Source organism: Poecilia mexicana, unplaced genomic scaffold (assembly GCF_051168715.1).
Source record: "Poecilia mexicana isolate PSO_F unplaced genomic scaffold, ASM5116871v1 scaffold_5, whole genome shotgun sequence".
Taxonomy (NCBI): Eukaryota; Metazoa; Chordata; class Actinopteri; order Cyprinodontiformes; family Poeciliidae; genus Poecilia; species Poecilia mexicana.
In genome coordinates, this window is record NW_028263374.1 from 27,645,161 (window position 1) to 27,672,139 (window position 26,979).

The window sequence follows — 26,979 nt, forward strand, 5'->3', positions numbered from 1 at the left end:
TTGCAAGCAGTAACTGGAAATGTGTAGAAGCCTGTCTGAACTCTTATTGAAAGGGGCGGAGCCTGATGAAGGTTACGTGAATCAGAGTAAACCAGTTTTATCTGTTATAGCTGAATATAAATTAGAATAATCACCTAAAAGCCAGTTGGTGTGGCGGTTGGTCCTCTGAGGACGTTCTTCCTCCCTCCTGCTGTTTCTGCAGGATCCTCACCACAGGACGTCTGTTTGGTTCTGGAAAACTTTCTCTACATGTGTTTTTAATCTGGGGCTGGGAACTGCTGGCTTTAGTCCATGAAGCTGTGAAGTCGCTGGTTTAAGGTGGAATTAGCAACACATACAGAGACGATAAAAGTCATTCAATCAATCAATCAACTTTATTTATCTCACACATTTCAGCAACACTGTAGATCAACGTTTTTTACATCATGAAAACATAAAATAAAAAAACAATTAAAGAAAACCAATAAGCTGTCTTGATTTTAAAAGAACTCAGTGTTTCAGCTGTTTTGCAGTTTTCTGGAAGTTTGTTCCAGATTTGAGGTGACTTAAGGTGGTAACAGCAAAATAGAGACTGCAGACGTTACTGGTTTAAGGTGGAATTAGCAACACACAGACAATGGAAGTGTCTGGTTTAAGGTGGTATTACCAACACAGCACCTGACTTCAGGTTTTGCTGAACAGGAAGCGTCTTTACGCTACATCTGAGGCAGGGATCTGAAATGGAAAAGCTAACAGGGGCTCGGTCCCCCAGGGGTTCCTTTTCCTTTCAGCCTGGGATTTTATGCTGAGCTGAGCTGGAACGCCACGGCTCGCTGCCGAGCCAGACCATTTAAATACCCGGGTCTGGTCTGGCAGGCTGACAAGCAGGAGTGGGATTCGATCTGAGTTCTGCTTTCTGAGCATCTTCTGGGAGGAGAATTCATATTTTCCAAACCGTCTCAGATCTGGTGAAACCATCATTTGCTCAGTGAGGCGTCTGCAGAGGTCAATGTCCTCCAACGCTTTAAGCGGATTCTGTTGTTCTCAGCAGAAGTTTTTGGAACAGAAGACAAATGAAGGAAATTCTTGTAAACCAAAACCGGTTCAGATAGGAACGAGGTTGTGTTCAGGAATTCTTCTTGCAAGTTAGAAATTACAAAACAGACTTTACCTCCACATATTTCAAATATTAAACTCTCTACTGGGCTTTTATTGTACTTAGTAGAAAGTTAGAAAAAGCAACATTTCAATTCAAAAAACCCATTTTTGCTTCTAAATTATTGAGTAAATAGAAACATGAGTTCAACCACAAACCCTAGTATTTAGGATCTGTGACCATCAGATTGATGCAAAGTGCTGATCAGTGTTTCAGGAAGCCCAGATCATTCCTGGAACTTCTTTATAAATGTGGACTGTAGACGCTGACCTGAGCTTCATCCTCCATCGCTGTGCATCACATTTATGGAGGTACGAGAAACACACAAATACAAAGGTTCCGGATTGGGACTTTTGTATGTTTAAAAAAATGCAATGAATTGTGTTAAAGTTTTTATCTCATTAAGTTTCAACATCTAAACGGTTGAAGGTTTAAAAAGAGACACCACCTGCAGGATGAGCCATCGTCCTGCAGGGATATTTTGGAGGGGGAACTCTCAAGGGTTCGTAGGTCATGATGATAGGAATAAAGCAGTTCAGGCTGCATAGCGAGGATCAGCGGCTGTGTTTACAGTTGCAGATTTCAGGTCAGCTCTGATGAAACCACTGACAGCTGTTGGTATCTGGTTTCAGGTTCCCCTGTCGGAACCTCGGACCGTGTTTCTACTCCGTCATAACTGTGTGCTGAAACAATGGGTCGCTCCGAGCCAGATCATTTTCCCAAACATGGCTCGACTCTGATTAGATCCTGATGTAAAGCCTCTCTGCGCGCAGCCTAACCTGACGTGTGATGACTGTCTGAATGAAGAGCAGAGCTGCTGGGGTTCAGAGTCTTCATCTCCGACGGATCAAAGCGGATGATGAAGACCTCTTGACTGCTGCGCCTCCCAGTGATGAAGCTCTGTAGAGTTAACAGCCCTCAGAGGGAAGCTGGTTTGTGGTGGAGGAGCAAAAACGTGATGGCGTAATTGTTGAAATTACAGTTTTAAGATTTCAGTGTTCCTGACGTATGCTGGTCTGCGTTCCTGATGGTCAGGATCTCTCAGAGGGCCTCATAGTTTCCAGCCCTTTCAGACATCCGACTGCAGCTTGTTGTGTTCTTACTCTGAGGAGGAGAATTTGCTCCGTCTGGATCTTCCAGCATCTGATGAAAGTCAGCGGGGCAACCGGCTGCACGGCGGTTACCTCAGTGCTGTGGAGGCTTCAGCGCCAGGAAACATTTTGAAAGAGGTGTGACCCTGAGGTTCTGCCAGCTGTAGATCTTTCCAGTCCAGAATGATGTCATCTCCGACATCCCAACCTTTAGACTGAAACTGAACGTGTACCACATGTTCATTTAGGTTTAACTCGAAACAAAATCAGGTTGAGCTGCTAAAGCATATTTTAAATCAAATCCGATCGACTCCACTGGGAGACGTCCAGGAATTGCCCTGATCCCATGAATCCTGCAGCAGCTCGGCTCTGAGTCGTCCCAGGATGATGGACCGAAGCCCAAAACTATTCAGACCCCAGCAAAATTAGATTAGAAATTATTTTTATTCAACCAAATGACAGGAAATGAGATGCAAGGAATGTCACAGAAGATAATAAAAATGGAAATGTAAAATCAGTTGGGTTTTTTTTTTTTTTAAAAACACAAAAAAGAACATTTTAAAATGTAATTTTAAATTATTTATGTTCTCAATAATTAATCAAAAAACTCTTTATTGGCAGTTAGACTGCTTTAACAGCTGAACATGTTTCTGCAGGTCTCCTTTGCTGTTCAGATGGTTCATCTTCCAAGTGTTTTCTCACCTGACAGCCCAGTAGATTTGATTTGATTGGGGACCAAAATAGCAACATTTGTTACATTTTCCACAGCTGCAGTTCACTTTCAGGCTGCACTGAAAGTGTCAAACAATCTAAAATATTTGACAAACCTGTTCTCCTCCTCGCCTGTGGTGGCGCTGCACTAAGAGTTTCTGAAGGAAATTGCACTAAAACCTCCTAAGAAGACACTGTGGGCAACTTCCTTCATTACAAAATGTAAACATAAATGGAGTGGCACCATATTTTAGCAGTTGTAAGATTTCTCTTTTGTCTTTGGTAAAAAATAAAATACAGACCATTTCTGCCTGTAGGGAGACGGTGGATGATTAAAAGTTAAGGAAATATGGGCCAATTTATCGGAGCCCTAACATAATAAAAATTCAGATCAGCTGATAAATTTGCAATGCATAAACTCTATGTACATCGTGGTACTTTATTTTGGATTTAGTTAATGTTGTCGAAACATGTAAGCCAAAATCCATGCATGAACTTTATTGAAAATAAAATTCCAACCAGAGAACAACGAGCTAATGTTACGTATTTCCAGTATTTTACTGTTTCTCTCTTCCTTGCTGCCCATTCTCCAGAGAGACGAGCTGCTGGCAGGGCTGCTAAATCAGTGATTCCTCTCCAGAAGTTGACACATGTTTTCCTGGCGCTGCTCATGATTGAACTCATACTTATGCTCCTGCAAACTGAGCCATACTGTTGTTTAGAGTTTGCACGATTTGGCCTTCTCTCCTGCAGTGACGTAAATCAATTCAGTCGGCTGTCAGTCAAATCACATCAACACCAACTTGTTCCACCCCTGGGCTGGGTACGAAAAACGGGGTGGAACCTTCCTGGAGCTGCTAATGGAGACAAATCTGATTTGTTCACTCGAGCTTACCGCCCAAATAAAAAACAGGTAGGAATGAAGTAGGGTACTAATGGTTCTGAACGGTTTTTATCATTTTTCTCTCTTGGCTTGATCTCCGTCCTGCAGAGCATTCCTGACGTAATGTGACTGATGATTCCTGGGCTCTTCCTTCAGCTCTTTGATATTTGAATCTAATGACTGAAGCAGCTGGTTTCTTTGGCAATCCTGGCGACTTTTCTGCTGCAGGAACAGCTTTAATCTAGGCGCTCCGGCTCATTTGAGGAAAGTTTTTCAGCTCAAGCATGCCATGACCATGATTTGTCCGTATCTTCTAAAGCCCGCTACACATTCCAGCTCCTTGTTTTTATCGCTTTCTTACCTCTCGGTGTCCTTCCATGAAGTGATCACTTGAAATGTCGAGGTTTTGTTACCAGGAATGTGGTTTTGTGATCATCACATCCAGTCATCCATTCAGAGCTCTGCTACTGCAGGAAATGTTCCCAAACCTCAGGCTTGCAGAGGAAAATGTTATGATGATGTTGGCTTCCAGCTTCTCCTGAATGTTCATGGCGGGCAGCTACAGAACCACATTTTCTCCGACTCATTCAGAATCTGTCATCCTGGCTCCGGGTCGTCTCTCACGACTGAGGTGATAATCTGAAAATGGGAATGTTCCTGTTTGGTATCCTGGAGGTGCAGATGAAGGTGGAGATCAGGGAACATCATCTCAGTTCTCCTGACCTTCTCTAGGCCGACCACTGCCCAGTTTTAACTGGTTAAAGATGTTCCAACCAGTCAGATTTTTATTCGGCTTAAAGCAGCTTCCCTCAGGGTAAGACAGGGTATCAATTTATCTTGTCTTATACTGTAATTATTCAGATGCTAGACTGTTATTTATAAAATCAAACAAAGAAAAAGTGAAATGGAAAAGTTCAATCCATGATCCATCAGCCTGCTGTGTTTGGTTCTGTTGACGATCCATTTTGGACTAAACTTAGATGGATTTGACACTAGAATACCTCAGAAAATGAATAATTTTCCCCTCTGCAGAATGATTAGCATTCGATTGTTTGGAGATGACCTTATGACCTTTCAGAGGTTGATGAGCATCCACCATTGCTTCTCTAACGCTGCTTTTCCTATTGATAGTCCGGTAGACCTGGTTCAATTGGGAACCAAAATTGCAACATTTGCTCCATTTTCTGCTGCTGTGGTTCACTTTAGTGTGTCAAACCAACCAAACCCTTTCAGCAACCTGTTCAATCTGTGACGCAAAAGGCACCAATGTGAATTCAGGCAGCTGATAGAAATAGAGACCTGTTGTGGAAAGCTGCTGGCATGGAAACTGATTTAGGCCCAAAATGACTCAGCTCCCGTCTGTCATCTGAAGTCTCTCCTGCTGGACCAACAACTACTTCAGACATGCAGGGCTAGCTTAACAGAATACGCGTAATGAGCATTATTCTGATTTTGCTAGTGCAACTTTTAAAAGTGCAGGTAATTTCAGTATTGTCACAGAATTACATTATATAAGCAATTTTAAAGAAAGGAAAAAACAAGCCGCATGCATATCGAGAGCTGCAGGTTCACTGGTCCTGGAGTTGGATTAAAGCGGGCTGAACCGGACTGGTGGGACCGATACACCCTAGGCCCATTGATGGGCCTTCACATCTTGGTGTTGTGTTAGCACACCTTTACTCTTCAGGGCAGTAAACAAAGACAACCTTCAGAGTCTACCTTTCTGGAAAGTTTTCTTCCATGACTGCTCATAAATGATAAATCTCTTTTAATCCCCCCAGTGGAACTCCCTGTCCAGGCTCTGTCTCGTTCACTCAGAGAAACAAAAACGAGGAGGACATGTCCTGACAGCTACTGTATCCTCGTCTGCTGAAACATTTAACTCTTCTGGAGAACATGTTCTGACCCGATCCTTAAATGTCATTAAAATCTGCAATTCATGAACTCTAAAGAGCAACTCCACTCACTCACATCTTGTTTAAGCTTTTAGAGAATAAAGTGTTGGAAGAAAGAGCTGAGAACATGAAACTGCTGAGGTTGTTAGGAAATAATGTGCTCTGGTACCGCTGCAGGGAAATTCTTTCCATTTCTTTATTAGTAGTTTACAGTCTCCAGGGAAGGAGTTCTTTCCATTTTACATTTTACCAAAGGACACAGATGTGTTTGGTTTCTGAAGCCTGAAAGAGTTCAGTCATCGTCTAACAGCCAAAGGTCGGTCCATGTGACCCAGCAGAACAACTCACCAGACCCAAAACGTCATGCAGGGGCTGCGTTACTCAGAGCTTGTAAAGATGAAGACCTGAGATCAGAAACACTCTCTTTCCCAGGAGGAAACTCGCATCTAATTGTGTTGTTCATGAACATCAGGAGGAGGTTCTGATGGAAAGTTCTCAGGTGTATTTTAGTGTCTGGTTCTGTGGATCCTCTGTATGGTTTTCTGAGGTTTCAGGACCACACTGGAGGCAGAACGTAAACATGAGAAGGCTGCTGGAGACACATCCATGGCATCGATGTAGTTATTTTCCATCCTTAAAGCCACCAGAGTTGTTTCCTCCTGCAGGTCCGGGTCACAGATGCTTTCTTCAGAGATGCTCCTGGAAAGTTAAAAGATCCAGTTAGACTCATTTATTTTCATCACATTCCCACAACTAAAAGGTTTAAATATCTTTCATTTTTCTTCATATCCTCCCTACATGCACACTTTGTTTGTCAGGGTTATCTTTTTAAGATTTCTTAATTATTTTAAATCTCTTTGAAGAATCAACATCTCTTACACGTATACAACTTTATTGATGGGATCATATCCTGACTTTTGAAGTATAATTATTAGTTTGATTGAATATTTGCAGGTTTTCAATTATCAAATTTTGTTTCACTTCCAATACAAACTTTTCAGCATTTTCAGCTGCAGTTATTTTTTTCAATAATATTTCTTGTCAGTTTCATTTTAAGCTGACAGCATCTAAATAGTTGTTAATTTCAGTAATAAGTGTATTAAATTTCTTGACTTGTGTCCATTTGTGTTTTATACTTTATTGCAGTGGAAGATCTTTTTTCCTTTTCATGACTCTTTGTGCAAGATTATGTCAGCATCACAATCCACCCAGGATGAAATAGCCTGAATTTTGAAACAGACTCTATGGTCATTCCCTAAAACTCCCAGAACGTTTGGTGCTCTGCCCTGCTTTCTTCTCCATAGTGGAGTGTTGACATTTTTCAGTTTGGCTGCTTTCTGCCACCTGGTTTTAATCTTGTGTGACCTGCCTGGTCCTTTGAGTGTGTGCCCCGAATAAACTGACTGCAGCAGAAAGAGGTATGTTTTGGCCCCTGCTCCATTAAAGGCCCTGTGGGAGAAGACTGGAGCTACTGTGGAGGTTGTTGCTGTTGGAGCATGAATATCTCACTACCGGCATGTGGAAGAGTTTAGTGGAGAGTCCAAACATGATGGCTTAGAGAAGAGTCAGAGTTCCTATAGTGTTTTTCCTCTCTGGATGATGATGTGCGGCTCTCAGGTGGAAACTTGAATCAGCTTATTTTGTTTCTGGTTGTCATGGCAACCGGTGATCCTACAGTTTATTGGTGTCTGGCTGGAAGTGATGAATGATTCAAGCTCTGCTGCGTTGGGGGAAAAAAAGTCGCTGCTGGTTTTTACGGGATTATATTGGGAGGACGTTATGTCAGTATGTCTGGAGCCGAAAGATTCTGGTACCTGATCCGGTTGCTGTCCAGTCGGAGGAGGTGTAGGTTGGTCATTTCATTGATTCCGAGCGGCACATGGATCAGCTGGTTGTGGTCCAGACACAACTCCATCATGGAGTGATAGGTGCCGAAGAACGACTCTGGTTCGATTCCCTCTCCATCCAGCCTGTTGAAGGACAGGTAGAGGTACTCCAGGCCAGGATCCATGTGGGCAAAGATGTAGCCTGTGGAGGAAGTCTTAGTTAGATCCATGATGAAAGCATAGATGGCTGTCCTGCGGTTCCTCTCTGTTCCCCCACTGATCCTTGATCACCATCTATCCTCAATACCTCAGGGTTTTTAATATTTGACCCTGCTCTACCTTTTCTGCTCTTGTCAGACTAAAGGCTCTTCCATACGTCACCCAATGCCAAACAGTCGACACGTAAGTTTTGGAACGTTCATATTCATGCACACCTTTCACAAAAGGCACAGACCACCTGGGAACAGGTGGTCTGAAATTCCTCACCGTATCTGAAGAAACACTTCTTAAAAGTATTCAAGTTGCCTGTGGATACAAAAACCAGATAGTTGAAGCAAGATTTCTGCATAAAACACGCCCACGGACCTCAGATCAAACACACTGCAGAGGTAGGTCTGTGCAGTTGGACCAGGGCCTGGTGTCAAGAAGGGGAGGAGGCCGCCTCTTTGTGAATAAGATGATACAATTTTTGTTTAGCGACTACATCAGTGAAGGCCTATTAAGGTGCTTTGGATGAACTATGGGAGAGCCTTAATAAGTCACATCTTCTGGTTCTCTTATGATGGTCCAGTACAATGGGGATTCCCACCACTGGACCTCTGGGTTGTAGACAGAGTATTCTTAAGGTTTCCCTTCAACCTACCAGGTATCCTCTCAACCTTATTTCCCACAAGCACTAAGTGGACCAAAGACTTGGGCAGGTATGACGGAACCAGGTAAAAGTCATTATGTGACAAGTCAATGGACTCCAAGTTCCTGCAGAAGTTAAAAGAAGAGAAATTATGTTTGAATGTCCTTATTGAACCAAACTTATGGCTTGTAAAGATGGTTCTGTTCTGGTCCGACCTGTGGTTGAACCAGGCCATGGGAGCAATCCTGGTCTCGTCCAATTTGTTGTGCCTCAGAGAAACCATGTTGAGGTTGGTGGTCTGATTGAAGACCGTCTCTGAGATCTCCTCGATCAGGTTGTTTTCCAGATACAGCTCCTGGAGAAGGAGAAGAAATGTTTGATGCTGTTTAAGCAGAATGTTGTTCTAACATCATCTGTTAAAGTACTGAGCTAATTATCAGATGTTACTGTTGGACCTGGTTCTGACTCATGACATGAAGAGAGTGTAATTCTGTATTTGCAGGTGTGTTCAGAATGCAGGAGTACCAGCAACAGTCTGCTGGTTCTCTGCCTTCTCTGCGGTTAACCACAGGCTGTAATTAGATGGTTAGATTGGTTTCCCACAGGTGGGAGGTTAAATATTCAAGGAGAACCGTGTTTGCTTTCAGCAAACAAGGTTTTACTTTTGTTTAAAAGTAAAACTATTTAAAAACTAACAAAGTTTAGTTAAATAACCAACTTAACTTGGTGAATGCGTCTTCATGAGTCTCCAGCAATGACTAGAAACATATACTGGGGGTTCCTGGACAGACAAAGTTTCCTGAAGGATGGATGGAAAGCACTCTTAAGGTGCATTAAATAGACCATAAACTCACATTTACCAAATTAGAAAACATTTAGTCCCACTAGCCACCTAAAGGAGATATAATCTTCTTCGCTGAGTTCCAGATGTGTTCCTGAGTCCTCTTCCACTAGATGAGACCAGGAGGCATCCTAATCAGATCCTTAAACGTCATCAACTGATTCCTCTATTTGTGGAGAAGCATCACCTCCTCCTGTGTAATACGCGGAGTTTAAGACTCCGCGTATTGTGCAAGCCACACTCTGTCTGCAGACAGTGGAGATTTCATAGTTGAGCCAAACAGATTGCTTACATTTTTCTTGACAGATTCCTTCATTTTCCAACATCAAAATGGATACTATCAAGTTGATGAGCTAAATGGGTGCCTAGCCATTTCTTCTCCATCATGGCAGCCACTGCACACTTGTCAGTGCGACACAGAGAATGGCAATAACGCTGCACAGCTTTACAACTAGTTGTGCCAACTCTCTACCTTATCAGCTCAGTTTGCATACAAAACACTTTGATATAAGCTCTGTTTAACGCCCAGCAGTTTACTGTGGAACACGTAGTTGCTGCCTTGACACAGCATGTCCAGCATATGTTTGCATGGAGTCTTTCTCAAGTTCTGAGCATCTGATTAGGATGCCTCCTGGCCTCATCTAAGTGTGAGAAGATCCTCCACAGCTGAGGGTGTGGGAGTCTTGAGGCAGATGCTGATGAACTCTTGATCAGTCTTTCTATGTCTTGTTTCATGATGCTATTACAGAGATATTTGAACTCCTTCAAACTGATCAGAGACTCCACCCAGAACGTCTAGAAATAAACTAGACCTTCTGCAGCCCGAATCGATGAAGATTTTTAATCAAGTCCGACTCATTGCACTGTCTATATCACCGATAAGATTAAGATAGATCAAACATGTACTGATCTCAGGTCATAGCTGAATCCAGTCAAGACTGGATTTCAGTTCACCCCACAGAGTTTCAGGTTCTAGTCATGATGGAAAGGATTTTATCCTTTATACCAGCAGTGACTTGGGAAGACCCTGGGGAACCGTCCGGAAATGGTTTCTTCCCAGTCTTAGGTAGGAGAGCTGGATCAGAGGTGCAAAGGCCCTCGGGTCGACGTTCCCTTCACTCAGCAGATTCCCCTCCAGCTCCAGGATCACCAGGCTGCTCAGATCTGAAACATGATACAATAGTGTTTCAGACTAATCAGGTTCAACACACCGAAATATTTGTGAGGTTGGAGGTTTTAAAAATGGTGCCTTTGATTCTTGTAACAGAGACACTCTCATCACTCAACCAGTAGCTTTCCTGTCTAGCCCAGAGCTAAGTTGAGTCAACAACAACTCAACTTAGCTCTCTTAGAGCCCCGACCAGGTAGGTAGTATAAAAGAGTACCATTATCTAGTACCATTGTCTAAAAATCACATTGAATGGGACTGATTAAGTACGAGTGGATAATGTCCTCACTTGGCAAATGGCACTGAGGACTTAATGTTAATAGTACCTTTACTCTGTTAGAGTGCGACCAATGCCAATGAGATTACTTGGTTTTGACTTCTTGTAATAGAACCAGGTGGCTTCTTTAGGCTGTATTTTACTGATCTGGTTCCTGTTTCTTGTCAACACTGACTCTCTTATAGAGTGAACCAGACAATTGAAAAGGGGAGCCCTGTACTTTAGTGAGTGAATCAAACCCTGGCCAGTCCAACTGCTGGCCTAAAAATGTATGTCATTTTTAGACTGGTTGCTGGTTCAGGATGGTATCTCCGTACCTTGGAAGCTGTTTTCATCTATTCCTCTCAGTTTGTTCTCATTGATCTTCAGTTCCTGCAGTGTGGATGGGAGGTCAGATGGCACTACGTCGAGAAGATTCTCGTCCAAGTAAAGACGCCTCAACATCTTCAGGCCCTGAAACAAAAGTAATCTGTTGTCATGGACATATTTTGTTATTGCGAAACCCAAAGAATATGTAGTTATTACGGGAGTTAAAGAGTCAGTCGTCATGGAGATATTTAGTCATTACTTCCTGATCATAGAGGAAGAACTGCAGTCTGCTGGGGATCTGCAGTGGTCTGGAGTGGTCTAGGTTTGTGCAATGGTCTGGGTGTCTCATGCAGTTTTAGGTTCTCCAGTGGTCTTTGGGTCTGCAGTGGTCTTTGGGAATGCAGTGGTCTTTAGGTCTGCAGTAGGGCTGTTGTAAACGAATATTTTAGTAATCGAGTAATCTATCGATTATTCTTACGATTAATCGAGTAATCGGATAAAAAAAATTATAAAATTAAATATTGGTAAATCTGGCATAATACCGGTGTTACTATCAGATATCAATATCAGTCCAATTTTTCATATTTGAGCATCCCTAACAGTTGCTTTTTTGTAGTTTAGAAAACTAACCTGTAACAATAATAGCTCACTTTCTAAGTTAACCAGAAGAAAAGTTATAGAAAAATCTGAAATTATATTGAATTTAATAACAAAGAGGCAGGCTCACAAATATGCTTATAAAAAATGTCTACAATCCAGCTTTTAGTTTATGTATTCATCTTCAGTGAGTTTAATAGATTAATTAAACTCACCTTGCCACCTAACCTGTCACGCTTTGGGTTTGAAAATACGGGAAATGCCGTCTGGAGTGGGAGGAGAGGGCGAATGAACGAACGTAAGATGGGGTGGAGGGGAGGAAATAGACCAGCGGACTGACAAACCGTTAGACCGGGGGACGAACACGGGGGGAAGCAATACGGGATATTTACGACACCTTCACTGGTCACACTCAGAAACTCATCTACTAGCCATGTACGATGCGCTCCGCCACCCGTTTCTTCAGACCGGGACATGAAATTTATTGTGCGGTTCTTCGGTAAAGCTACATTTACACGGTAAGCATCAGCTACTCAGCCGCCCGCCCTGTTCAGTCTATCCGCTCACCTCAGCGCTCTTCCCGCCGTTCGCTTTCAACCAGCAGCCCCGGAGGAGAAATGCTGCCGTACTCCAGGCATTCCCCAGTCATTTTAAGGATGCTTATTAGTTCCCCAAAAACGATAAAAAGTCGGGCATTATCATCAATCAATAAAATCCCCACGGGCCAATCCTGAAGATTGGACTTTATGCCGCTGAGACTTAACTTTTGTCAACAACTCAGAGGCGGAAGTGAGAGCTCCGCGCAACGCAAATTAAGTCCCGGCTGGAACACGGTGCGCTAACTAATAAAACATAAATTAACGAAGCTTCGAGGCAGGTAAATTTTCCTCGAGAAATTTTAGTAATCGAGGTACTCGAATCATTCGAGGAATCGTTTCAGCCCTAGTCTGCAGTGGTCTGGGGGGTCTCCAGTGGTCTTTAGGTCTCCAGTGTTCTGATGGTCTCCAGGGGTCTTTGGGTCTGCAGTGGTCTTTGGGTCTCCAGTGGTCTTTGGGTCTGCAGTGGTCTGGACCAACATGTCTTACCATGAAGGCTTTGGGATCAATCCCAGCAGACGTCAGCTTGTTCTTCTTCAGGTTGATCCATTCCAGGTTGGGAATCCCGTTGAAGGCTCCTGCTGGGATGCTGCTGATGTTGTTCCCTGCAGGTCAGAACAGTTTCAGTCCAATGAATACCATGAAGGTGTTTATGGTCTGGTTCTTCTGAGTATAATGCATTTGGTAGCTAATTGTGATATTTCCTGCTCCCATAAGCTATTTTGCCCTGACCAACAGACGCCAGGCAGATCTTACCCTGGTTGCCCCACCTCCTACACCAGCCTCCCGTGGCTGTCACTCTGTCCCCCTGGTTGACCCCATGTCCCTCCCCTGGTTGTCCCACCCCATTGGTCCCACCTGGTTGTCCCTCTATCTGTCCCCTCTTTGTTCCTTGAACTCACCCTCCAGGCTCAGAGACTTGAGCTCCGGGATGTTCAGTGGAGGGAAGTAGATCAGGTGGACGTTCTCGCAGGTCATGGAGACATCAGAGATGTCGCAGCCGGCAGGGAGGACTACTGTTGTTTCCTCCTCTTCCTCCTCTTCCTCCTCTTCCTCCTCTTCCTCTCCTGGTGCCACTTCCTTCAGCTCATCTGTCTCAGTGGGATGCGTTGGGACTGGAGGTGGGAGGAGTTCTTCTTTTGATGGCATCTGGAAGACGTCTCCTCTCAGCCACACCTCCACCTCCTCCTTCACCTCTTTCTGTTGCTCCACTTCCTCCTTCCTTCTTCTTTCCTCCTTCATCCTGCTCTCTTCCTCCTGCTGCCTCCTGTTTGCCTCCTCTGTCTTTGTCCTCCACTCCTCTTCCTCCTTCTCCATCTGCAGCCTCAGCGCCTCCTCTTCCTCCCTCCTTTTCTCCTCAAACATCTTCCTCTGCCTCTCCTCCCGCTCCTTCCTCTCCCTCCTCCTCTTCTTTCTCGCCTCGTCCTTCCTCCTCAGTCGCTCCTTCTCGCGATGCTCCTCTTCCTCCCGCCACACAATTCTCTGGATGTCCTCCTGGGTCAGAGGGACGATGTGGTCCTTGGGGTGGCTGGGAACTGGAGAGTCACCAGAAAGTTCTGGGCTGAGCCCGGAGTCTGTGGGGGAGGCGGGCGCCGCGGGGCAGCCAATCAGGGAGCAGGAAAGGAAAGTGAAAGAGATGGAGAGGAAGAGGAGAGAAGAGGAGGGATGTAAAGGAAACTACAGGAGATGGTAGAGGACAGACAGACGGGGGACGGTTGGACACAGACGGGTTGTGTTAGTGCTGCAGGCAGATCCCAGACCAGCTGCTGAAGCTACAGAGCAAAGAGCTGCTGTAGACCGGTCCGACCCAAACCCACCACCAACGGGTCTGTCCCTGAGGCTGGACGTCCCTGAGGCTGGACGTTCATATCTGTCCCTGAGGCTGGACGTCCAAGAAGCTGGATGTCAGAGAGGCTGAATGTCCAAGAGACTGGATGCCGAGGTCTGTCTCTAAGGCTGGACATTTGGGTGTGTCCCTGGGGCTGGACATCCAAGTGTGTCCCTCACGCTGGACGTCCCAGAGGCTGGACGTCCATGTGTTTCCCTGAGGCTGGAATCCGTGTCTTTCCACAGGGAAAAAATTCATGGAAAAACAACAAAATCTCTGGAATTTTTTGGAGCATTTTCCAGGTTGGAAAATGAAAAGATTTGATTCCATCATTTCATTATTTTATTTTTCTTCTCTTCAAATTTCTAAAGGAAAACAATTTAACAACACTTGATGAATACAGTTTTTGTCAAAAAAAAGTTTAGGTTACTTTGACAACTTCAACATTGTTTTTTATCATTTTATCTGTTTTTGTACCTAAAGTTTTGTCATCGGTCTGTTTCTCTGTGCAGCTTCTGGGCTGAATGTCTTTTATTCATGAAGCTAGTTCAGTCACGAAAAAGCTGAACTTCCACTTCTGGTCTGGAAGCAACAACTGCCACACAAACAGTGGCCACCTTCACCAAAGATATTACTTTACTATCACCAGATCCAGATCTGGCTTCATTCCTGTTGTTGATATTTTAGTTCAGAAGAAGAAGTTGTCTGCTCCTGCTGGCAGCTTTTCTAATTGTAAAGTTTTCCATCACCAGAACCCAAACTGTACCGTTAAGAACACAACGTTCAGGTTCTCATTGTTTTTAAGGCCTAATTCTTATTTTGGCTTCAATTTGTTTGTTTTTCTGCCTTTTTAAGGAGAAACCAGGCAGATAAAAGTAATTTTTCACTCATTGAAAGATAAACGATCTAAAAGCCCAAGAAACTAATAAACTCTTGATCTGAACCTTTCTGCAGGTTTTACAGCAAAGTCATGCAGCTTGGAAGGAAAACATGGATGAAACCCAGGATCCAGTGATGGATCGTTTTCCCAGACTTCTTAAGCAGAAACGTAAACATTTACGCCCACTCACAAAGGGAATAAAGCTCTATTCTTTTTTAGTTCAGCCTCTCTGACACTAAAAGCACCAACATATACGTATGCTAAGACAGTTCACAACATGTGTGCTAGTGGATCCAAAATGTGTTGCGCACATTTTTCAGCCATGGTGGAAACAGGAAGCAGCATGCTGAGGCCTCAGAGATGAAGACTGGAGATTTAATAACTTCGTGGAGTCATCTCTGCGTCTCCAGATGCTGCGCCATGGCGTCTCACATGTCGTGTTTCTACCTGGCTCCATGCAGACGGGGCAGCAGCGGCCCGCGGGGGTGGCGGGGAACGGGCAGTGCATTGTGGGACAGGTCATCTCGTCACACACCACCCGTCCTTCGCTGCACAGACACGTCACACAGGGCGACGGAGACCAGACGGCCAGGTCCAACATGGTCAGCCCGCGGTACACACACTGGGTCTGCTTACCTGCAGCAACACACAGACACACACACACACATATCAGAGTCAGTTCAACATCTGGCTGCCCTGCAGAGCCACCGGTAATCACTGCTTACTGTTCAGACGAGCATCCATTTATCAGCACCAATTTCCTTAATTTTCTGAGAGTCAGAACAGTTTTAAAGTTAGACATTTGGTTAAATTCCCAGAAGTCCTCCAAGATGGAGGAGTTCGATCTCCCGGGTTCAGACGCAGCTTCTTCCTCACCATTTCAGTTTCGAATCCCATTTGAAGCGTTCATGGTGAGTCTGGACCCGGGAAATGTTGGAAAATATCCAAAATATCCACATCAGTCTTAGATGACTATTGGCTTTTTGTCAGATTTTTACATCAGATCATTTCTGAGTTTCTTTGTCATAGAATAAATTAGTCTTAATATCATAACTTTAACCATGGAAATTATGGCCTTTATTTATTCTTTTGTTTTCCAAATGTACAACTTTTTCTGCATCAGAGGATATCCATGTTTTTTTCTTGTACATATGTGAAATTAATCTAGAAATCTACCTTCTGCGAGGGAGGAAATTGACCAAAAAACTTTCTCTTTTTGTGTTTAAACACTAATATTTTCACACTACCAGACTGGGTTGGGATAATTTCCATAAATAATTAGATGAAAGCTGATTTTCAGCCAAACACATGGAGAACGCATCATTTTAATGCTTCAGGCTGCATCAGACGCAGTTCCCAGGCTCATTTGAGTTGCAGATTTTTCTTTGCACCTCTTTTGTGAATTAGTACGATGCTCCAACTCTGGTTTGCATTCATTTTTTTCAATGTTTTCTTGCGTATTTGACGCAGTCGTGGCCTTTATTCATGAGCAGCTGCACAGGAAGACGGCCAGTAAAAGCCCCAGTTCGGGATCTGAACCTAGCAGGTTGTTGTCCTGCTCCAATAATTGTGCGTCTGGTTGGTCGTCTGGCCTGTACTTGTGCATAAACAGCAGACAAAGCAGTGATTTGTCCTGTTTGCCACCCCCCCTCACTGAGGTGTAACCCAAGTCGTAGTGCTCCAGGCCAGCGACATGACGAGGCTGCGACGGGCCATGAGTCAGAGGGAAAGACTTTAAAACACCGTGATCCAGCAGGAAGGGCTCTCTGGCTCTGTTTGGACTGCTTCCCGTCTGTCATCTGGCCTTCCTAATGGCATGCTCTCTGTTGGGTCTGCAGGAGCACAGGTAGTTAGAGGCTCAGCTAGTTTCTCTATTGTCTCGGGCGACTGTCCCCCTGTCATCTCTGCTGAAGCACTCATACTTTAGAGCTTTTCTTTTCTCTCTGAAATATCATTTCTCCGCCTCTCAGACTCTTTTCTGCTACCTTAATGGCAGGGATGTATAGCAAGGCAATCCTCTGCTTCTCAGCATAATGCCTCTGTTCAGAGGGAAACTCAAATTATACTCTCTGGCTTTTCCATCAGTTAAAGTCTGGCAGAGTTTAAATCTCTCACTGTGTTGAATCCTTACTGTCCCAAACTCTTCCTTATTTATGTATTTCAACCCAGAAAAGGTTGAGCTCAATGGTTCTGGGGGTTAAACGGGGATTCTTTAGAGTCCAATTCCTGCTGAAATGAAAAGGCTCAAGGATTGAACCCTGCAGAACTCCGTTTAGACTCTGAATAGCCTTTAACACTTTATAAAGTAGGTAAAAGTCTTGATTATCCTCATAGAATCAACTAAAACCAGTTTGTTGTTTGTTTTATTCTAATATTTATTTATTGGCTTTGGAAGAGTTGCACTCTGCTGGGTCTGCAGGAGCACATGTAGTTTCTTTATTACCTCGGCCAACTGTCCCCCTGTCATCTCCACTGCAGCTTCATTCTGTAGAGCTTTCCTTTCCTTTGCTTTGCTTTCCTTTCCTTTCCTTTCCTTTCCTTTCCTGATGAAAGGAAAGAGCCTGACAGCCTCCATCTTTCAGGCTCTTTACTGCTGCCTTAGTGGCAGAGATGTACAAGACAAACCTCTGCTGCTCACTGCAATGCTTAAAAAACCCTAAAATTGTGCCCTCCATCAGTTCCATCAGTTTCTACCCTGACTCTTCTCTCTCTCTAATCTGAAAGATTTGTATGATTTGGTCCGCTTGTCTGGCAGAGTTTAAATCTCTGTCGACTCCTTACTGTCCAAAAACTCGCTGCCTTGTTAGAAAAGGTTGAGCTTAGTGGTTCTGGGGGTTAAAACGTGACTCTTTAGAGTACAATTGCTGTTTTAATGAAGAGACTCCAGGATTGAAGCCTGCTGAACTCCATTTAGCATCTGAATACCCTTTAACCTTTTATAAATTCAGGAAAACTCTGAATTATCCTCCAAGAATCAACTAAAAACTGATTTCAGTTTGTTTCATGCAATATCAGGTTTTTGGTTTTGAAAGAGTTGATTGTTTAAAGTCCACTGTGCGTTCATTAAAAGCAGTGCTTTTAATAACTGCAGTGCAGTTTAATTTTGATAAACTGAAGTATTAAACTTTTGATTTACTCCAGAACAAATCAGAAGTTTCTTCAGTTTTAGTCTAGTTTCTCTCTGGGTTCGTGAGAAAACCTCCTCCGCTTTTTGAGGGGTTTTTTAAAACCCAGTTTAATTCATGAGGGCCTAATAAAGCTCCAGTTTCCCCTCTTTTGCTCTTTTAAAGCATCAACCATCGACCACAGAAAGAAATGAGCCTAACTCCTTGCTAAGATATCTGCCGCCGTCCCTCTTAACTCCTGCTGATCTGCAGGATTCCCGTCCTCTCTATGGGACACCTAAGTTTTCCCTCCTCTAGTCATGTTTGGATGTGATGATTCGTCATTACATGAGTGAACGAGAATAAGAGGAAGCTTTTCCTCTGAGCCCTGCTGTTTCTCTCCGATTCCTTCAAGTCAGCTTAACAGCCGGAAAAAAGCTCTGACTGTAAAATTTACATACCCATTCCTGGTGGTTTCATAGTAATCCAACTGTCCTGTTAAATGTATTTTATGGGAAAAGGCAACATTAATGTATAGCTTAATTTAAATGGAAGAAACAGGAAACACACCAGAGTTATAGTTAACTAAAACTAACAAAAACTGAAATGGAGAAAACATTTTTGTCAACTGAAATAAATAAAATCAGTAATTAATGGGGGAAAACTGGAACTACATTGTGCCAGTTAGCATAAAACTTACTGAAACATATTGAAATTACATGTTTTTGTGTTTATGAATCTATTTTTCAGACTTTCAAACTAAAGAGACTTCATAATTAATTTTATCTGTTGTTTTGTTTACTTATTTTGGATATTTAAAATATCTTCAGATTCCAGCTGTTTTTAACCAGATTTGGACCGAACCAGATCAAACCTTCCTGGTTCGGTCCAATCAGCTGGCTGCTGTTCTCTTACCGACCTGGGATGATGCTGTAGCTGGACTGCAGCTCCGGGATGTTCCTGTAGAACGTCAGGGTTCCTGCTGGTGTGTGTGGGCCTTTCGGGCCTGGAACCAGCCGGATCTTCAGAGGTTTAGAGCGCCCCTCACTGGTCCAGATGAAACCTGCACACCAAAGCGCAGATAGCCTCAGCTGGCATCAGCTCAGAGAAACGCCAAAACCTGTGGAAGGGTTGCCAACCGTCCTGCAAATTAAGGCAAACCGAAGTTTGACAGCAGCCTGCAATTTGTACTTATAAACACTAGATGGCACTCCTCCTCACTGAACTTAACCTAGATTTAAAAAAACAGCTGTCAATGTAGAAAGCGCGGCACAGCTGGGCTTATTTGTTCAGAAAGCACAATCTGCACATCTGACTCATTTGCGCTTGCGATGAAGAAATTAAAATACAACCTGTTATAAGATTACATGTTTTCCTAAACAATGCTATAATTCCCCTATATATATATTAATCTTTTAATATAGTTAAAAGATTTTAATCAGAAAGTTGTGTATTGAACTCACCGTACTGTTAGCTAGGAGCTACTGTCAGTGCACCCTCTGGTGGACTCATCACAGACAAATAAAATACCTTTATGTTTTAAAATAATGCGCTTAAACTGTTTTTATCTTTATTTCTTGCTGTTCGCTTTAAATCACATATTATTTTTACAATTACAAAAGAAAAAAAAAGAACAAAAATACTCTCCTTGGAAGGATTTCTAGCACGTACAAATTAGCTGATGGTATGGATTGTGACAGGGCTTTGTCTGCAGGTCACTGTGAATTCGAAAAAAAATATTTTATAGGCTTATATGGAGAAATCTACAAATCAAAGGAAATACTTCAACTGTGTAAAGAAATAGGAACAAAATAATCAGCGTCAGTGATGAAAGCTTTTTGCAGTTTATGCCATCAGGAGTTTTCAATTGGACATGGAGGTGAGAATGATTTATCTAAAGCTTAATGAAAAATATGCAACATGCTTTTGAGTGAAAACTGTAAACTGGTTGACATTGTATTTGTCTTTAATTCTACTGAAGTTGCAATCTTGCATTAAAAACATCATTCTGTTTCATTAGCTGAAAACATGTGAGGGAAAAAAGTAAAAACTTTGTGCCAATTAAATCCCTATTTTTAACAGAAACAAGATTAAACATTGTTGGATAAATAAGGAACATTGTTTGATAATGTCATAATTTCCATATTATGTCATTAACCGGGTGGAGCTGCCCCATACTTTGGAGGCTTCTGGTCCCCTGCAGAGAAACATTAGTGACATGTCTCACCCTGTCCGTCCCTCCACCGCTTCTCTCGTCGTCTCACCCCATCCTGGTTCCGATGTCTTGACTCGGCCTGGGCGTCAGGCAGGATCAGAACCACCAGCAGCCACAGAGCGGCCCACACCAGCCACCGCCTCATCCCTGCAAAGCGCCACAGATCAGTGGGGTCAGACGAACCAGAGCGTTGACCTGCAGCAGCGTGTCAGATGCAGCTTCGCCGCTGCTCCTCATATAGCCGCACTGCGCTGCCTAATGGCCGGGTCCGGCTCCCCAAGGCTCTAATAACGGGTCTGAGGCTGCAGTCTGTCATTATTAGAGCAGGCAGATCTGCTCAGGTGCTAGTTGGTCTGGTTGCTTTAGGAGGAAGCAGCTCTTTGTGTCTGAATCATCCAGGCTTTTGGTTTGAGTCCAGATGTTCTGAGAAGCTGCAGCGTTCCACCTTCTGATGGAAAACGGCGAACGCTTTCTCTTCTCATTTGTCATCCACATTCAGAATGCGAAGCAGTCAGCAGTTTGACACTGCTACCACCAGAGGTCAGTACATCCCACATCCTGCACCTTTAAAGTGGCAGCATTATGTGTTTTCCAGGCACACAGTGCCACTTCATAGCGTAATCAAGTAACTATGTTACCTGCTACGTATATCAAATATGACTTAAAAGAAAATTAGATTCTTTAAATTGGGTCTCTGTCTCTTTAAAAACAGCTCTAAAAACTGCTCTTTCTGAAACTCCGCCTTCAGGAAGTCATCACAACATGGCTCCTCTGTTAACCCTTTAACAATGTTTTAACCAGCGTTGAACTGAGAAGTAGCTCATATGAAAAGCTCAGCTCCACCAGGTATCTCCTAAATACTGCTGGCTAGTCTGAAGGAGCTGAGTGGGAGGAATAGCATTATAACATGATGTAAAACTCAAAGTCGGTTTTATACAATACTGCCTCTTTAAAATGAGGTCACACATCACTGACATCACAGCAGGATTATTCTTCTGTGAAATTTACATTATATTATGACCATGTTATGTTATCATAATGTGTTACTGAACTGAATTGAAAAGGATCTGTGGTAACACTCCTTTGTGCAGCTGTCTGTCACTGAAGGAGCTGCAGCTTCATGCCTGGAGGGCGGGACTTAAATGCTCTGCTGTGATTGGTTAATGTGCTCTTCTGGGTTTTTGGCAGGGATCTAACCCTATAGGGTCCAGGGGTGTCAAATGATAGTCCTCAAGGGCCGGTGTCCTGCAGTTTTTAGATGTGCCACAGCTACAAAACACTGGAATCAAATGGCAATTACCTCCTCCTTGTGTAGATAAGTTCTCCAGAGTCTTGCTAACGACTAATTATTCTGTTCAGGTGTGGTGCAGCAGCGGCACATCTAAAAGTTGCAGGACACCGGTCAGCTATAGTCGTCCTGTAACAGAACCATTTAAAAGTAACATTTCTGAAGTTCTGGATGACGTCCATTCGCCATCACGTTGCTTAGCAACAACACCAAACCAGGGAGGCAGACCTGTCTCTGCTGGAAACTGTCCACCATGTTCAGCTGAGTTTAATAGCTGCTGTTTGAAAAAGTAACATAAAGCAGATGGATTAATGGAACCGGTGCTTTGTGATTATCGCTCATCTGCAAGGTGTAATTACCAATGAGACCCAGCAGCTGATTATCTCCATGCAGTCTGGTGCTGTTTACAGGAGCAGTGTTATCATGTAAACTTGTTTTAGCTTTACATCATGTTATAATGTTTTTCTCTCATCAAAAACATACATGGACTGTTGTTTTGATTCTTTCGTGCATGTTTGAGAAATCTCCATGACAACCATTCAGCTGTGCCACATATCTTGGGTAGAACTAGTTCCACCTTCCAGACAAAGCTCCTCCCTACGTTCAGCTCCTTCAGACTAGCTAGCAGCAATTAGCAAACACCTCATTATGAGCTCCTACTTAATGCAATTCTGGTAAAAATGTTGTTAAAGGGTTAAAAGTGGAGCCATGTTCTGATGACTTCCTGAAGGCGGAGTTTCAGAAAGGGCAGGAGTGTTTAAAGAGACAGAGGCCCAATTTCAAGCCATTAAATCAAGAAGTAAATTTTCTTTTAAGTCATATGTAATATATTCAGCATTTTTACAACAACTGAAGGTAACAGTCACTTGACTGTACTATAAAATGAAACTATGTGCCTGTAAAACACATAATACTGCCCCTTTAATGTTATGTGTAAATGGCCCTACAGATATTATTCTGCTCCTTTATGCGAGTCAGTGTGATTAATAAGCAGAAATCAACTTTACAAACTTCCAAGTTAATTTAAAGGAGTGGATTGTTGTATTTTTCCCATGACGACCAGAAAGTTCAGCAGCATATCTGGATGTTTTTAATGTTAGATCAAATGGTCTTCGTGGTTACAGTCAGCTCTGTCTCTGGCTGCTTACTCCTTATTGCTTCATGCAGGTATTCTGCAGCTTGCATGAAGCTTCCTGGAAGTTTTCCTGCGGACCCCGACCCGCCCCCAGCAGCAGCTTGAACACGGACCGCCTCCCCCCTCTGCCCTGACCAATAGGAATCCAGGAATAAATGGGAGACAAAGAGAGAAAATCAGTGCAACACGGGGGAGAAAACAGGAGGGGATGGAAAATATTCAGCAGCTCACTTCCTGGATGAACAGGCTCAGATGGAGAAACGTTTCTGCTCCAGTTTGGTTCTCCCAGAGTTTCTGCTCAGATGGACCCAGAAGAACTTCAGCATCTGTACACGTGCAGTCCAACAGAAAAACACTTCCTGATTACCACAACCTTTATTTCACCAGGAAACGTCTCTGTGAGAGGTGAAATATTTCAACATGTTCTGGTCAAAACAGAACAGCATTAAGGCAGAACCAGGCAGAACTTTGGACAACAAATTGGTAATTCAGAGTTACAGGCAGAAGAATCAGCTGGGTGGAAATGAAACAGAAATTAGTCTAAATAGAACCAGGCTAGGTAGTTAAAGCAGCACATTTTATTAATTACTCTAAATATTTTTGTATCAGTTATCAACTTAAACTGGGGATTTTAAGGGTTCTGGTTCTGATCTGAGTCCACATTTAGCCCCAGGAACTGAAAAAGACCTTTTAGACCCAGTTCTGGTTCAGCGGTCCATCAGAGCCTCAGGGCTCCAAGAGCTAAAAACAAACATCTCACGACGTGAACTGAGAGTCTTTTTCCAGCAGGATTTAATTTGGACCAGTGGACATTTAATCTGCTTCAGCTGATTCTTAATGAGTTCATCTGACGACATTTTGGTCTCTGGTAGAAAAACTAAACCAGAGGAAAAATAAGATGGCAAACAAGATTCTGGAGGAATAAGTAGAATCTATCCAGATCCAAAAGTGGGCTTCCCAGAAATTATTAAAATCACAATTTAGGTTAAAAAAAAAACACTGAACAGTGGAGGTGTAATTTATTTGCATCAAAAATATCTGCGTCAGTCCTGGATCAAATGCCCTCCTGTTTTCTACCTAAACTCTTTCAGAATTCGACAGATTTTAGAGTCCGTTCACTCCAGCCATGTTTAGTCCGCTTTAAACGAACTCTAGTTCGTTTGGGAAAGTGAGAATTTGTAATCGAACTCAAAAAACAAACTCTGGTTTCCCTAAAAACCTCAGGCTCATTTTGGTTGACACCACACCAAAAGCAGGAAGTGGACTACGGTGCAGGGCATTGTGGGTAAATACAACCAAAACAAATGCGACTTTAGCGTTAGCGAGAGAAACGTCTTGTGGTTTTTTATCAAAGACAAAAGAGAAATCCTGTAACCGCTAAAATCTGATGCTGACATTTTGTGGAAAAGGAAGTTGCGCTGGTCTTCTTCTGAGGTTTTTGTGTTGTTTTCTTCAGTGATTCTTGGTGTAGCGCCCCCACAGGTGAGGAGGGGAACAGATTTTTCAATTAGTTTGGGTTGTGTAACAGCTCAGTGTGAAAGTGAACCTCAGCAGCTGACATTGTAGCAAATGTTGCAGCTTTACTCCCCGATAGGAACCGGGTCTCCCGGACAATTAGTGCTGTTTGAGAACATGAAGGTTCCTAATGCAGCTGCTGAGGAGAGAGAAAGGTGGACCAAACCAGAACTTTATGTCAGCATCTTTCAACAGCTGCTTTGAGCTGAACCACTGACCTGAAACTCATCAATCTAGACGTAAACACCTCTGGTTCTGGAGGAAAGTCAGCTGACGTCCAAATCCAGCTACCTGGAGCGGTAAACCGGTCCCAAACGCCCCACAGCAGATGAATCTCAATGAGCTTCTACGTTATATTCAAGTACATCTGGATTAACTCAATACTCCAAAAGGATTTAAACCTTTTTATTCTCGAATGTATGAGAAGATGTATTAAAAAAATCCTGACCAGTCATATTGACTGTTTTCAAGTGATTTCATTTTTTTAGTCAGTTCTATAATCAGCCATTTTTGATTAGATTTTGCTGATTGACCTGTTCCTCCTCTATAACCCACTATAAACAGGATTTATATCAACAGGGTTTATAACAGGGGTGTCCAAAGTGCGACCCAGGGGCTATTTGTGGCCATTGGTATTGATTTTGTGTGGCCTCCAACTGCAATTGAAAATAATGCAAATTTCTTGGTTGATGCAGATTGGGACTTTTTATTTGTAATCATGCTAAAACTAATACAGGTATGATTTTTATAACAAAAGGCAGAACCAAGTTTATCTACTGAAAAAGTGTCTTTGATGCACCCAAATCAGCTTTTATTCTTTATTAAACTTGGCTAAACAGAGCAAGCGTTTTGAAAGAAATAAACACAAAATGAATAACATTCATTTTAAACAAAAAACATAAATTCATTATTGTTTCAACATTTTTTTCCCCATAACAAAAAGTCTCCAATCTCTCAGCTGGAAGCAGCAGCTCTGCTCACGTTTTGCTCATGATTTTGTTTTGGTCTGAAACGAGGTTTCAGACCAAAACATGTAGTTATTACATCCTGAACTAATTATAGTCAGTATTGCTCTCATAGCCCCGCCCTCACCTCTTCCTGCTGAAAACAACAGTTCATCCTCTCTGGTCTGGCTAAGAGGTCTTGACCCAACAGTCCTCCAGACTTTCTGAAGGTTTTCCTGTGAACTTTTGCTGCTTTTTCATTCACTTTCAGTCCAGAAGTCAGATTAGTTTCACAGGAAATGTAAAGTTTCGACATAAAAAGCCTCCTAAGCTTGAATGGATGGGGAGCAGATTCCTGCCTCACATTTGTTTTAAATCAGTGTTTTGTTTCTGGTCCCAGCTCAGTTTGTTTTCTCAGATCCGTGAAGATATTAAAGCGTTTTAATTTGAGGCTCCTGTGGAGCTTTGGTGTCAGGCTGCTGGAATGTAAACAAATGCAGTAAAAGCTGCTAATTACAAGCCGTTAACAACTGAAAATAAATCTCCTGTAATTCCCAAACATGTCAGGATGCTCTGCCATGACTCAGACAGCAGAGAGACAGACGACGGGGACGGAGGGACAGGGGGAGGAGCCAAGGACAGACAGACACGGAGTCAACGTTACCGTCAGGTTGAAGCCGAACTTCTGTCCTCCTCCAGTCGTCCTCGGCGCTCTGAGAGGTGTGTGTCGCCGTGCGATGACACCCTGAGAGTGTGTGTCTGTTTCAGACACGAGACGTTGAGCGGAGCTGTGAGGAAGAGGAGGCAAAGGAGGAGGGAGAAAGAGGGTCCAACATGTGTCTTCCTGCCTGGGAGAGGACGCTGCCAACCTGCTGCAGCAATCTGAGCAGAGCAGGCAGTGAACAGCAGGAGAGGTCATGTTGGGGTCAGAGTCCTGCAGATCCGGGAAACTGACTAAATTCAGCAGAGAAAACATCTGCAAAGGCGACGGAAGGAATTATTTTAATTGAACTCACCTTCTTGTGTTTGGACTCACGTCTGGGTGTCCATGGAGACGTTATTAAATAAATTAAAAAGCGTTTTCCTTCAGGTTTGAAGAATCCCAGAAATCCTCCAGAATGAAATGATCAGACTCAGATGATAACGAGAGTTCAGTAGTAACTAGTTACATTTACTCAGTTACATTTACTTGGGTAGTTTTTTGGGGTTTTTAAACGTACTTTTAGAAGTATTTTTACTACTAATTTATCATTACTAAGTATTGCTACTCTTACTTGAGTAAAATTGCTGGATGAAAAACAAACAGGTTTTAACCAAAAATCCACCAGACAAACACCTGCAGTTTTTGATTGTTTTTTATTGAAAGAAATTGATTTGTAAAAATTTTCTATTGCCTGATTAATTTTTTTATTGTCACTTCTTTGAATCATTGTCATATTTGTCCTTAAAATGACAAAATTTCCATTTAGCTTTACATTTTGGTCCATCTAATTGTGTCATTTTTAAATATTAAATAACCAGTACTTTTGCAGACTTTACACCAAATACTTTTCTACTCCTACTTGAGTAAATTCTTGGACGGCTACTTTTTACTTTTACTTCAGTTAATATATGTTGTTGAAGTAGTGCTACTTTTCAACAATTTTTGGGTACTTTGATGATAACAGCGGTGACGGTACGGACTCATTTCAGCAGTGTACGGCGCCCCCTTCAGGCTGCTTCAGCGCATGACTGAATATTCAGATGTCTATGATTTAAAGCTGCTGCCGATTAAACCGTCAGTTTGATGGAATCCCTGGAGACTCCGGAGAGCCTCTTAGTCCTGATTGGTCCTCCAGACATCTGGATACAGGCGCCCCCTACAGGCAGCTGCTGGAACAACAAAACCAGA

The 26,979-nt window shown here is 43.0% G+C and overlaps 2 protein-coding genes across 5 annotated transcripts in view; one reads left to right on the plus strand and one right to left on the minus strand.

Annotated features, from left to right (window-relative positions):
• cenpp (centromere protein P) overlaps nucleotides 1-26,979 on the plus strand; it is an 88,693-nt gene that overhangs the window by 60,131 nt on the left and 1,583 nt on the right. The window lies entirely within an intron of this gene.
• ecm2 (extracellular matrix protein 2, female organ and adipocyte specific) lies at nucleotides 5,898-25,922 on the minus strand. 4 transcript variants are annotated; one of them, XM_088005820.1, is made up of 12 exons: nucleotides 25,753-25,922; nucleotides 20,219-20,353; nucleotides 18,911-19,054; nucleotides 15,335-15,523; nucleotides 13,082-13,714; nucleotides 12,669-12,784; nucleotides 10,995-11,130; nucleotides 10,239-10,396; nucleotides 8,607-8,746; nucleotides 8,404-8,516; nucleotides 7,530-7,743; nucleotides 5,898-6,414 (listed from the first exon to the last, which is right to left on the minus strand). In XM_088005820.1, the coding sequence occupies exons 2-12, from the start codon at nucleotides 20,349-20,351 to the stop codon at nucleotides 6,222-6,224; spliced, it is 2,169 nt and encodes a 722-aa protein (XP_087861946.1). In that variant the 5' UTR covers nucleotides 20,352-20,353; nucleotides 25,753-25,922; the 3' UTR covers nucleotides 5,898-6,221. The 4 variants fall into 4 exon arrangements, with proteins under 4 accessions (XP_087861946.1, XP_014822882.2, XP_087861947.1 ...); XM_014967396.2 differs by having other exon boundaries at nucleotides 13,082-13,753; XM_088005821.1 differs by lacking the exon at nucleotides 15,335-15,523 and having other exon boundaries at nucleotides 13,082-13,753; nucleotides 25,753-25,920.

Bases quoted from the DNA above. Each gene is read 5' to 3' on its own strand.
- ecm2 (XM_014967396.2), bottom strand. From the start codon at position 20,351: ATGAGGCGGTGGCTGGTGTGGGCCGCTCTGTGGCTGCTGGTGGTTCTG. The intron at 19,055-20,218 runs GTGAGACATGTC...TTTGGTGTGCAG, and splicing joins GCGGTGGAGGGACGGACAGG to GTTTCATCTGGACCAGTGAG. The intron at 11,131-12,668 runs GTAAGACATGTT...CTTTTGTTTCAG, and splicing joins TTGATCCCAAAGCCTTCATG to GGCCTGAAGATGTTGAGGCG.